General features: G+C 41.2%; 1 protein-coding gene and 1 pseudogene across 1 annotated transcript in view; one reads left to right on the top strand and one right to left on the bottom strand.

The window, feature by feature from the left end:
• Positions 1 to 12,849, top strand: part of NOL10 (nucleolar protein 10) — a 118,480-nt gene that overhangs the window by 13,414 nt on the left and 92,217 nt on the right. Inside the window, exons 4-7 of the mRNA XM_039460578.2 lie at positions 3,188 to 3,265; positions 5,082 to 5,119; positions 8,311 to 8,447; positions 11,597 to 11,662. Coding sequence (XP_039316512.1) covers positions 3,188 to 3,265; positions 5,082 to 5,119; positions 8,311 to 8,447; positions 11,597 to 11,662 — 319 coding nt within the window. The remainder of the gene's footprint in view (positions 1 to 3,187; positions 3,266 to 5,081; positions 5,120 to 8,310; positions 8,448 to 11,596; positions 11,663 to 12,849) is intronic.
• On the bottom strand, positions 10,307 to 10,643 carry LOC120360395 (placenta-specific gene 8 protein pseudogene; annotated as a pseudogene).

Raw genomic sequence — 12,849 nt, 5'->3', positions numbered from 1 at the left:
GCACAGACCACCACTGCTGATTATTTTTCAGTACACATAAGTTTAGCCTGTAGTCATACACTGTATATTCTTTCTCTGTAAGACTTATTTCATGTATTTGAGATTCATACATGTTCTTTTTTTTTAAAGATGGGGTTTTACCGTGATGGCCAGGCTGGTCTTGAACTTCTGACCTCAGGTGATCCACCCACCTCAGCCTCCCAAAGTGTTAGGATTACAGGCGTGAGCCACCGCGCCCAGCCGAGATTCATACATGTTGTAATGTGTGTCAATAGCTTTTTTAAAAAATTACCAAATAATATTTCGTTATATGACCAATCCAGTTTATTTAACCATTCTCCATGTGATGAACACCTGGGCTATTTTCCTTCATTTTTTTGGCTATTACTAATAAAGTGCTATGAACAATCCCATAGAAGTCTGTGTTGTGGATATACACTTTCACGTCTTTGGTAAATACCTAGGAGTGGAATTTTTGGGTCCCGGGGTAGGTATAGGTGTAGTGTTATGGGCAACTTCCGAGTCTTTTCCCAAAGCGGTCATATCATTTGCATTCCCACTAACAATGAATGAGAGGTCTAGGAAAGGTCACTTAAAACATGATTTTTTGTATCACATACCAATTTTTTAAAATATCCCTAACATTTTACATTAACAGTATTTATCATCATCAAAAAAATCATGAAATTTAGAGAAATTTTTTATTTGGAGACGGAGTCTCGCTCTGTGGCCAAGGCTGGAGTACAGTAGCGCGCTCGGCTCACTGCAGCCTCTGCCTCCTGGGTTCAAGCAATTCTCCTGCCTCAGCCTCTCGAGTAGCTGGGACTACAGTAGGCACACGCCACCACGCCTGACTAATTTTTTGTATTTTAGTAGAGACGGGATTTCACCGTCTTGCCCAAGCTGGTCTCCAGCTCCTGAGCTCAGGCAATCCACCTGTCTTGGCCTCCCAAAGTGCTAGGATTACAGACGTGAGGCACTGCACCTGGCCATTTTAGAGAACTTTTAATGTGTTGGAATGTTAAACAGTATGTCACCCTTTAGTGGTTGTGATTTTGGTGCGTATGTCCTATATTCTGTCCAAACATTTTTTAACTGATATAACGGTAACAGTATTCCTTTTCCAGCCATCTGCTTTTTGGTAACACCTTTTATACATATGCAGACCAGTCTCTTTTGCTTTGTGTTAATGATTATCTCTGTGCTAACTAACACTGTCTACATCTCTTAGCCTTCAGTTTTATGTTCAAAAACTGGTAAAAAGAGGAAATCTAAGCTATATGGACATTCTTATTGGAGACTAGAAGAAACTTAAAGATTTAATTCATTTTCTTCATATTATAGATCCAGGGATACTAAGTGACTTGTCTAGGCTCCCAGATCTAGTACTTAAGAAAGCTAGGATACAGATTTGTTAAATCACACTTTCTTTCATGAAATCATCCTCTATTCCCATCCAAAATTAATGGCTTTTTTTCTTTTTGAAACAGAGTCTCACTCTGTCACCCAGTCTGGAGTGCAGTGGCATAATTTCGGCTGACTGCAGCCTCCACTTCCCGGGCTCAAACGATCCTCGAGTCAGTCTCCTGAGTAGCAGGGACTACAGGTGTGCACCACCACACCCGGCTAATTTCTGTATTTTTTTTTAGTAGAGACAGGGTTTCACCATGTTGGCCAGGCTGGTCTCAAACTCCTTGCCTCAAGTGATCTGCCTGCCTTGGCCTCCCACAGTGCTGGGATTACAGGCGTGAGCCACTGCACCCAGCCTAATGGCTTTTCTTCTTATTTAGAACTCCTTGGTTTTATTTTATCTTAAAAAAAAATTTCATAAATAATATGTGGGCCTGGTGTGGTGGCTCATGCCTGTAATCCCAGCACTTTGGGAGGCTATGGTGGATTGATCACCTGAGGTCAGGAGTTCAAGCCCAGCATGACCAGCATGGTGAAACCTTGTCTCTACTAAAAATACAGAAATTACTGGGGCGTGGTGGTGTGCACCTATAAACCCAGCTACTTGAGAGGGTGAGGCAGGAGAATCGCTTGAATCCAGGAGACAGAGGTTGCAGTGAGCCGAGATCATACCACTCCGCTCTAGCCTGGATGACAGAGCAAGCCTGTGTCTCAAAAAAAAAAAGACAAAGTGCCGAAGTTACCATTGCATTGTACAGAGTTGTATCAGTTATAGAAAATTAGGATCATATTATATGGGCCTGTGCCTTGTCTGTACTTTTACTTTAAAGTATGTTTTGGCAGCTTTCCATGTCAGCGCTTACAGGTCTGCCTCATCCACTTTATGGGCCATGTAATAGTCCTTTGTGTGGATTTACTGTCATTTATTTAACCATTTTCCTGTTAGTGGACTTTTATTTGCTGACCATTTATAAATAATGCTGCAGTGAACGTCTTTGGCAGGCTTGTGGATATTTTTCTGTGAGTTCAATTTGTGTAAGTTGAACTATAGATTGAAAGTGTAGAAACGTCATGTGTTTTAGGGATTGTCCCTCAAAAAAGTTGTATCAGTTTTGTCCTAATCAACAACAGTATATGGGAATATTTTATACTTTCACCAACACAGGTATTAACCGTCTTTTTTATCTTTGCCATTATGGTGGATGAAACTGTTTTTTTGTTTTTTGAGATGGAGTTTTGCTCTTGTTACCCAGGCTGGAGTGCAATGGTGCGATCTCGGCTCACCACAACCTCCGCCTCCTGGGTTCAGGCAATTCTCCTGCCTCAGCCTCCTGAGTAGCTGGGATTACAGGCACGCGCCACCATGCCCAGCTAATTTTCTGTATTTTTAGTAGAGACGGGGTTTCACCATGTTGACCAGGATGGTCTCGATCTCTTGACCTCATGATCCACCCGCCTCGGCCTCCCAAAGTGCTGGAATTACAGGCTTGAGCCACCGCGCCCGGCGGATGAAACTGTTTTATTGTTTTAATCTATTTTGTTAGGTTGCTTGTGAAGTTTATTAGTTATTTGTATTTGGTTTTCTGTGACTTGCTTAATAGCTTTTGGTCATTTTTTCCTTGGGGTGTTTGAGAGGGGCTGCTTTTAAATTCTTTTCTTATGATTTGGTTGCATTTAATCCTGCCTATCACCAAACAAGAAGTATGCTCATTGTATCTGTGAATATTGACTATGAAAAGTATGTCTTTAGGTTTTACATCACATTAATTTTTTGTAGGAACGTATAAACCTCGGGTTCGATGTTATGACACCTATCAATTATCCCTGAAGTTTGAAAGGTGTTTAGATTCAGAAGGTGAGTAAGAAGCTAAATTTAAGTTCATGAAAATGGCTTTTTAAGTTTGTCTGCTCTTCTGGTTTTAAAATGGGAATGGTTTATAATTAGTTTTCTATTGTTATATAACAAATTACTGTTTTACAATGCTGATGACTTAGAACATCCATTCAGTAGCTTGCAGTTTGTGTAGATCTGAAGTCTGTGCAGGTTTTATGCTAACAGCCGGGGTCTGGGTGTTGACCAGATGGAGCTCTGACCTGGAGGTGCTGGGCAAGAAGATGCTTCCACGTGTCAGTTTGTAGTTCTTTTAGAATTGACTATCAGCCTTTTCTTGGCTTTCATGGAAAGCTACTGCAGATGCTAGCCACCATGCCCCACTAATTTTATAATTTTGTAGAGATGGAGTCTAGCCATGTTGCTCGGGCTGGTCTCAAACTCCTGGCCTCAGCCACCCTTTTGCCTTGGCCTCCCAAAGTGCTGGGATTCCAGGCATGAGCCACTGCACCCAGCCCTTGTGTTTTGGATCTCTCTTTCTCTTCTGCTGCCAGCCAGAGAGAACTCTGCTTTTAAAGGGCTCATATGATTATAAATCTCCCTTTTGCCGTAGAATGTAATGTAATCACAGGAGCAGTGTCTCATCAATTCACAGTTTCTGCCCACACTCTCTAGGGAACGGGGTTATATAGAGGGTAAAGGTCACTGGGTGTCATTCTTAGAATTCTGAAGGACACTGAAGTCAAGTTAAAATGGGAAAGTTCGGCCCGGCGCAGTGGCTCATGCCTGTAATCCCAGCGCTTTGGGCGAAGTGGGTGGATCACCTGAAGTGGGAGTTCCAGACCAGCCTGACCAACATGGTGAAATCCTCTCTCTACTAAAAATACAAAAAAATTAGCAGGACATGGTGGCACATGCCTGTAGTTCCAGCTACTCAGGATACTGGGGCAGGAGAATTACTTGAACCTGGGAGGCAGAGGTTGCGGTGAGCAGAGATTGCTCCATTGCACTCCAGCCTGGGCAACAAGAGCGAAACTCCATCTCGAAACAAAACAAAATGGGAAAGTTCAACTGCTTTCATCAGTTGGCCTAGTGTTTGGGATTAAGGGGAAAGGAGTTAATGGGATACGTGGTTTGTGGAATTATATGCATAGTCTCCCAACTTATTTCACTCTTTGTTTTTAGTTTTTATTTTTATTTTTTTGAAACAGGATTTTTCTCTGTCACCCAGGCTGGAGTGCAGTGTTGTGATCACAACTCACTGCAGCCTCAACTACCCAGGCTGAAGAAATCCTCCCATCTCAGTCTTCCAAATAGCTGGGACCACAGGTGTGCACCACCATGCCTGGCTAATTGTTTTCTTTTTTTCCCCCATAGAGATAGATTACGTCTTTGTTTATTGAAAACAATAGGAACTCTGTGTACCACTAATAATGGCTGTTTTTCCCTCTTTTTGTTTATCAGGTAGGCTATGAGTGGGGTAAAAATGACTTTTTGTTAAGCAACAACTTTTAAAATTTTCTTTAATGTATATTTGAAAGTCTTTAAAATTATTTTGATTTCAACATCTCAGAGTGACAGACTTTAGAAGTCATTACATTTTGTGAATTTGCTTCAGTTCTACAACAAATCTGGTTGACGTGTATTGAGAAATTATGAAGCTTTTAAGTTTTTGTTGGTATTCTGGGACAATATAATATGGCAATTTTCTTCTTATGTAGAGGCAGAAAAGAAAAACTGGTATGTGTACAATTTCTGTGTTGAATTAGAATCTTTGCATTATGCATTGTTAGAATGTTGATTGATAATTGTATTTTTTCTATTATTTCTTGTTTCTCAGTTGTCACCTTTGAAATTTTGTCTGATGACTACTCAAAGGTATGTTTTATAGCATTGGTTTGTACTGACTAAATTCAATAAATGAGTGAGTGGAATTTATTTTTATGGTAAGGAGTTTTATGATATTTCTGTTGTTAAACTAAAATAGCTGTGTAGTTCCATTGCTAAACTACAATGGTTGTATAGTAAAATGTAACCTATTATTTTATTAATATGCTTTTTTTTTTGAGACAATCTCACTCTGTCGCCCAGGCTAGAGTGCAGCTTACTGCAACCTCCGCCTTTCGGGTTCAAATGATTCTCCTGCCTCAGCCTCGTGAGTAGCTGGGATTACAGGCACGTGCCACCACGCCCGGCTAATTTTTTTTTGTATTTTTAGTAGAGATGGGGTTTTACCCTATTGATCAGGCTGGTCTGGAACTCCTGACCTCATGACCTGCCCATCTAGGCCTCCCAAAGTGCTAGGATTGCAGGTGTGAGCCACTGCACTGAGCTATTAATATGTATTTTAAAAGATGTATGGCTTTCTTGCCAGGGCTGGAGTGCTGTGGTGCAGTCTCGGCTCATTGCAACCTCCATCTCCTGGGTTCAAGCAATTTTCCTGTCTCTGCCTCCCGAGTAGCTGGGATTATAGGCTTGCGCCACCAGGCCTGGCTAATTTTTTTTTTTTTTTTGTATTTTTAGTAGAGACGGGGTTTCACCATGTTGGCCAGGTTGGTCTTGAACTCCTGACTTCATGATCCTCCCGCCTCGACCTCCAGAAGTGGGATTACAGCCATGAGCCACCGCCCGACTGTATAGCATCTTTTAAAATGATTATGATACAGATAGCCTTTGGCCAATCTAAAGTCTAAATTAATTTTTCATGTCACATATGAGACCTTATTTATAGTTTGAAGAGTTGGCAGCAGTCATCTTTTATATCATCTTATATTCTAGATTTGTGATTCTGATCATGATGTTTAACCCAGATTTATTTGCCAGGTTGCTTTCATTTTCTTATTTATATGTGAAAAGTAAACTAGCAGGGTTGTATGTTTAACTTTTTTTTTTTTAACCTTGTAAGTGGTTGTGGTATATTCTGAAACAGTTGAAAATACAGCTGAGTAGATTTCTATCCTTTTTTGATGCCATTAGTCCATCTTTCTTTTTTTTCTTTTTTTTTTTTTTTTTTGAGACGGAGTTTCGCTCTTATTACCCAGGCTGGAGTGCAATGGCGCGATCTCAGCTCACCGCAACCTCCGCCTCCTGGGCTCAGGCAATTCTCCTGCCTCAGCCTCCTGAGTAGCTGGAGTTACAGGCACGCGCCACCACGCCCAGCTAGTTTTTTGTATTTTTAGTAGAGACGGGGTTTCATTATGTTGACCAGGATGGTCTCGATCTCTTGACCTCGTGATCCACCCGCCTCGGCCTCCCAAAGTGCTGGGATTACAGGCTTGAGCCACCGCGCCTGGCCAGTCCATCTTTCAACTCTTTTTTTTTTTTTTTTTTTTTTTTTTTTTTGAGACAGGGCCTCACTCTGTCACCCAGGCTGGAGGGCAACAGCGCAATTTTGACTCACTGCAGCGTCAACTTCCTGGGTTCAAGCGATTCTCCTGTCTCTGCCTCTGCCTTCGAGTATCTGGGTCTATAGGCATGCGCCTCCACACCCGACTAATTTTTGTGTTTTTAGTAGAGATAGGATTTCACCGTGTTGGCCAGGCTGGCCTCAGACTCCTGACCTCAAGTGATCCGCTTGCCTCAGCCTCCCAAAGTGCTGGGATTATAGGTGTGAGCCACCACGGCCAGCCAGTCTTTCAACTCTTATAGTCACTTTCAACAGTTATAAAATTGTCAGTAAACTTTTTATTTTAAAATGAAAAATTTTTAGTGACGTCAAATGGCATCTTGAAAGAAAATTGAACTTCCTTAGCTGACAGGGCTTTATATATATTCAGTTTTGGAAACTGGGGAGTACAGTTTATCCTTTAGTTTTTGGTAGTCATTTATCATATGTTTTGGGACATGTAATTTTATAATTTATTTTTTCTAAATATTGATAAGTTTGCCTTTAAATACCATCTGTTGTGTTTTTGTTTTTGTTGTTGTTGTTGTTTTTTTTTTTTTTTTTTTTTTTTTTTTTTTTTTTTGAGACGGAGTTTCACTCTTGTTACCCAGGCTGGAGTGCAATGGCGCGATCTCGGCTCACCGCAACCTCCGCCTCCTGGGTTCAGGCAATTCTCCTGCCTCAGCCTCCTGAGTAGCTGGGATTACAGGCACGCACCACCATGCCCAGCTAATTTTTTGTATCTTTAGTAGAGACGGGGTTTCACCATGTTGACCAGGATGGTCTCGATCTCTTGACCTCGTGATCCACCCGCCTCGGCCTCCCAAAGTGCTGGGATTACAGGCTTGAGCCACCGCGCCCGGCCGTTGTTGTTTTTTAAGATGGGGTTTCACCATGATGGCCAGGCTGGTCTTGAACTCCTGACGTCAGGTGATCCACCCACCTCAGCCTCCCAAAGTGCTAGGATTACAGGCGTGAGCCACCGTGCCCGGCTTGTTTGTTTTTAAGACAGAGTCTTGCTCTTGTCGCCCAGGCTGGAGTGCAATGGTGCGATGTCAGTTCACTGCAACCTCTGCCTCCCGAATAGCTTGGATTACAGGCATCTGCCACCATACCTAGCTAATATTTGTATTTTTAGTAGCGATGGGTTTCACCGTGTTGGCCAAGCTGGTCTCAAACTCTCGACCTCAGGTGATCCACCTGCCTCAGCCTCCCAAAGTGCTGGGATTATAGGTGTGAGCCATTACATCCAGTCCTGCTGATGTTTAAGATAACCCTTTAGTACACTAAAGTCAGATTTATGCAAGGAGTTTATCATACCTTGTGTGTTAATGGTAGGATTATTTAAATGTGATCCCAAGTGAAAGAAGAAATTGCTCATTGAGGTAACCACCTGGCGTGACATGCTGGTGCCAGGTAAATGAAGGGCATCGGTTTCAAGTCTTTCAGTTAGTAGGTAAGGTTTGCAGAAAAAGCTGTCAGCATACAGGAAGGCATTAGGGAGCCAATGCAGAGTTTTCATTCTTAGTCCCAGTGGAGAGTGTGTGCATGGACATGTGTGTTTAGAAAGAGAAAGTGAGAGAGAGGTGTCAGAGTTTTTCTCCATTTGCCAGTTTTTTAGTGATAATGAAATAAACACCTAGCTAGAAATGTAAGCCAACTAATGTTCTTGCTTTATTTTCAGATCGTCTTCTTACATAATGATAGATACATTGAATTTCATTCGCAATCAGGTTTTTACTACAAAACCAGAATACCGAAGTTTGGGAGAGATTTCTCTTACCACTATCCATCCTGTGACTTGTACTTTGTTGGTGCAAGGTATTGGATCTAGTCCCCTTCTTTTCACCTCCTAAAACAACCAACTTCTGTTCTTAAATTTCTTTACATTTTCTCTCTTTTAGATAGCTTGTTTCATTTAAAAAAAATGATATGGGGCTCTTGTTTTTTAAAAAGTAGACAACAAAAGACAGGCAAAAAACATTCTGTTTTCTACATATTGATTTATTTATAAGTACCATATACTATGTTATATGTATATTTTCTAATGTTATATTTAATATTTTCTAATGTTAAAAATATCTGTGATTAGGCCGGGCGCGGTGGCTTACACCTGTAATCCCAGCACTTTGGGAGGCCTAAGCCGGCGGATCACCTGAGGTTCAGAGTTCGAGACCAGCCTGACCAATATATGAGGAAACCCTGTCTCTTTAAAAATATATCTATATCTGTGAGAGTTCCCTGTCTCATTGGGAAATACTGATGGGAAGTGCGTGAGTCTTTTCAGTATAGTCCAGTTGTCACAATTTATGAGATACAATGTTGTTTTATTTACCGGTTTATCTTCCAGATTTCTGCCTCTACTTTAAGTTTGTTCCATATTGGTAATTAATTTCTTATTTATTTATTTTTAGAGACAGAGTCTCACTCTGTCGCCCAGGCTGGAGTGCAGTGGCATTATCTCAGCTAACTGCAACCTCCATTTCCTGGTCTCAAATGATTCTCCTGCCTCAGCCTCCCAAGTAGCTGGGATTACAGGTACCCCTACCACCATGCCCGGCTGATTTTTGTATTTTTAGTAGAGATGGGGTTTCACCATGTTGCCCAGGCTGGTCTCAAACTCCTGACCTCAGGTGATCCACCCTCCTTGGCCTGCAAAAATGCTGGGATTACAGGCGTGAGCTAGTGCACCTGGCCTGTTTGTTTGTTTTGAGATGGAGTTTCGCTCTTGTAGCCCAGGCTGGAGTGCAATAGTGCAATCTTGGGTCACTGCAACCTCTGCCTCCTGGGTTCAAGCGATTTCTCCTACCTCAGCTTCTCGAATAGCTGGGATTACAGGCATGGGCCACCATGCCTCGCTAATTTTGTATTTTTAGTAGAGATGGGATTTCTTCATGTTGGTCAGACTGGTCTCAAACTCCCTACCTTAGGTGATCCACCCACATCAGCCTCCCAAAGTGTGGGGATTACAGGTGTGAGACACCATGTTTGGCCTCTTTTTTTTTTTTTTCCTTAAACAAAGCATTATTGTTACCTATTTCACTATGAGTATTGGCAGTTTATCTACAATATTTAATGAGATAAATTGTGGGCAAAAATTTAGTACAATTTCAATAGAAACACCTTTTTTTCCCCCTGTAAATACATCAATATTTGAAGGACTGATTTCTTTAAAGAAGAATGAGACATGATCTCTGCTTTTAAGTTGCTTAAAGGGTCTAATTCCTATGTGACTTACTCATTTAGATATTACCTTTTGGGCTTCTGTTAGTATGGTGCTGAATTTGGAGATATACATTATAATCTAGTTGATAAAGTTAGTTTCTTAGCCCTGTTGCACAGTATTTTAAAGCTTTTTATTCTAAGTACCTTTTTGTTTTTATTTTTACTTTTTTTGTGTCAGTAAAATCTTTTATTTGGTTTATATTTCAAGTATAATTTTAAAAGTTTGTAAGCCAGGAAATTTGATAATAGGAAAGTGAGGAGAAACTAAGCTAGACCATTTAGATAAGCTCAGGGACAACATTCATTTATAAAAAATCAAAAATTTGATTTTTTTCATGCCATCAGTTGCACTTAAACATATCCATCATATTTCAGTTGCAAAAGATGGTGAAGAACTCAAGCCGAAAGGTGTCTGCTGACTTGTTGCTTCAAAAAGAACTTTTCATCATCAGTTTTTAGAAAGTATGCGTGGCTCTCCTTCTGTTGATCACTTTCTTGATTTGGCAAAGAGAACAGTGAGGACAGCAGAGGGGTTACCAAATAGTCATCACCAACAGATCCAGGGGTGCCATACTGGGTCCTATAGAGTCCTCATTGCGACGCTTGTTCCACACAGACAGCATTAATTCATGTCAGCTGCAATTTGACACCCAAAGCACACAACACAGTGTGCCACAGAGACAGACTCCACAGTCGCTGCAGCAGTCACATGCCTGTCTGCCAGTTGGAGTTCTGGGGTGTGGGACTGAGTCCAGGTTGGGTCACAACGGCCATCAGCGCCTGAGCTTGCATTTTCAGTGCAGGGCCTTAAAAGCTGTGAACTGAAAAGGGAAAGAATCTGTTTTTGCTTTCTGTAAAGATGGGGTCTCATTATGTTTCCCAGGCTGGTCTCGAACTACTGGGCTCAAATGATCTCTTGCTTTGGCCTCACAAAATGTTTGGATTACAGGTGTGAGCTACTGTACTTGGCCTGTATTATATTTATAGTCACCAAAAAGGTAACTTTTGGCCAGGCATTTGGCTGGTGGCTATTATGTATACATATATAATGCATTAAAAAAAATCTAAATACATATTCATTTTAGAAAATTGGGAAAATGTAGAAAAGAAAAAATTCAGGCCAGATGTGGTGGCTAATGCCTGTAATCTAGCACTTTGGGAGGCCAAAGTGGGCAGATCACCTGAGGTCAGGAGTTTGAGACCAGCCTAGCCAATATGGTGAAACCCTATCGCTACTAAAAATACAAAAAATGAGCCAGTGTGGTGACGGGCGCCTTTGAGCTGAGATTGTGCTGTTGGACTCCAGCCTGAGCAACGAGTGAAACTCTGTCTCACACACACACACACACACACACACACACACACACACACACACAAACCCCAAAAACTTCAGCCTAATTATACCGCCCGGAGGGAATCCTTATGTTTCCTTCTAGTCCCTTCTTCTATACATACGTAGATACATTACATGTACTTTGGGATCTTGTATTCACCATGTTATTTGTAAATAGTATTCTACTTAATGACTTCACAATATTTCCTTGGCACATGAGTGGTTTAAATCACTTTTATACATTGACAAATTCATAAATCAGGTGAATATTTTTCAGATTTAGCATACATGTTTGTATCACTTTTACAAAAGGAAGTGATGTCTTATGAATGATGTGTATTTATAAAATTTACATTTAAAGAAAATTTTATTGTAGTTTAGCAGATTTTTAACTTTCTTTATTACTTTACAGTTCTGAAGTTTATAGGTTAAACTTAGAACAAGGACGTTACCTGAATCCTCTACAAACTGATGCTGCGTGAGTAGTTTTTGTAATACTGTTATATACATTTTGACCAGGAGATGGAGCCAGATGCTCAATTCATTAACAAGTAATGTAAAATACTGCAATTGAGCAAAACTCTCAGCAACTTAGAAAGTACTGTTGAATTTATTCTTTCTTTCTTTCTTTCTTTATTTTGAATTTATCCTTAAACAAAAAATTCACTGAAAGATCTGGTGATTACTTTAAACCAGGCGTCCCCAAACTTTTTACACAGGGGGCCAGTTCACTGTCCCTCAGACTGTTGGAGGGCCGCCACATACTGTGCTCCTCTCACTGACCACCAGTGAAAGAGGTGCCCCTTCCTGAAGTGCGGCGGGGGGCCGGATAAATGGCCTCAGGGGGCCGCAGTTTGGGGATGCCTGCTTTAAACATTTAAAAATAAGGTTTTTTTTGTTTTTTTTGGGGGGGGGGGCTTGGGAGTTTATTAAGTGATGCTTTAGTCTCAGTCTCTGTAAAAAAAGCTTTTTTTTTAATATGCTCAAATTTAAGCCAATTAAAAATACTCAGTTTATTATTATTATTATTATTTGCAGTGTTCTTTAAATTTGCATTCATGGTTTTGTTTTGTGATATTTTCTCCTGTGGAGAAGTTTTGAATTGGAGTGTTGGAGTGTCATTTTTTAAATTAAATTAAATTTAATTTAATTTTTTTTTTTTTTTTTTTGAGGCCGAGTTTCACTCTTGTTACCCAGGCTGGAGTGCAATGGCGCGATCTCGACTCACCACAACCTCCGCCTCCTGGGTTCAGGCACTTCTCCTGCCTCAGCCTCCTGAGTAGCTGGGATTACAGGCACGCGCCACCATGCCCAGCTAATGTTTTGTATTTTTAGTAGAGACGGGGTTTCACCATGTTGACCAGGATGGTCTCGATCTCTTGACCTTTTGATCTACCTGCCTTGGCCTCCCAAAGTGCTGGGATTATAGTCGTGAGCCACCGCGCCCGGCCTGGAGTGTCATTTTTAAATTTTTATGTTTTGCTAGCAGACATTTAAGGGTTTTTGTTTTGTGTTTTTGGAGATGGAGTTTCGCTTTTGTTACCCAAGCTGGAGTGCAATGGCGCGATCTTGGCTCACTGCAACCTCCGCCACCTGGGTTCAGGCAATTCTCCTGCCTCAGCCTCCTGAGTAGCTGGGATTACAGGCACGCGCCACCGTGCCCAG

This window comes from Saimiri boliviensis, chromosome 1, assembly GCF_048565385.1.
Source record: "Saimiri boliviensis isolate mSaiBol1 chromosome 1, mSaiBol1.pri, whole genome shotgun sequence".
Classification (NCBI taxonomy): domain Eukaryota; kingdom Metazoa; phylum Chordata; class Mammalia; order Primates; family Cebidae; genus Saimiri; species Saimiri boliviensis.
This window is presented reverse-complemented; position numbering and strand designations above follow the sequence as displayed.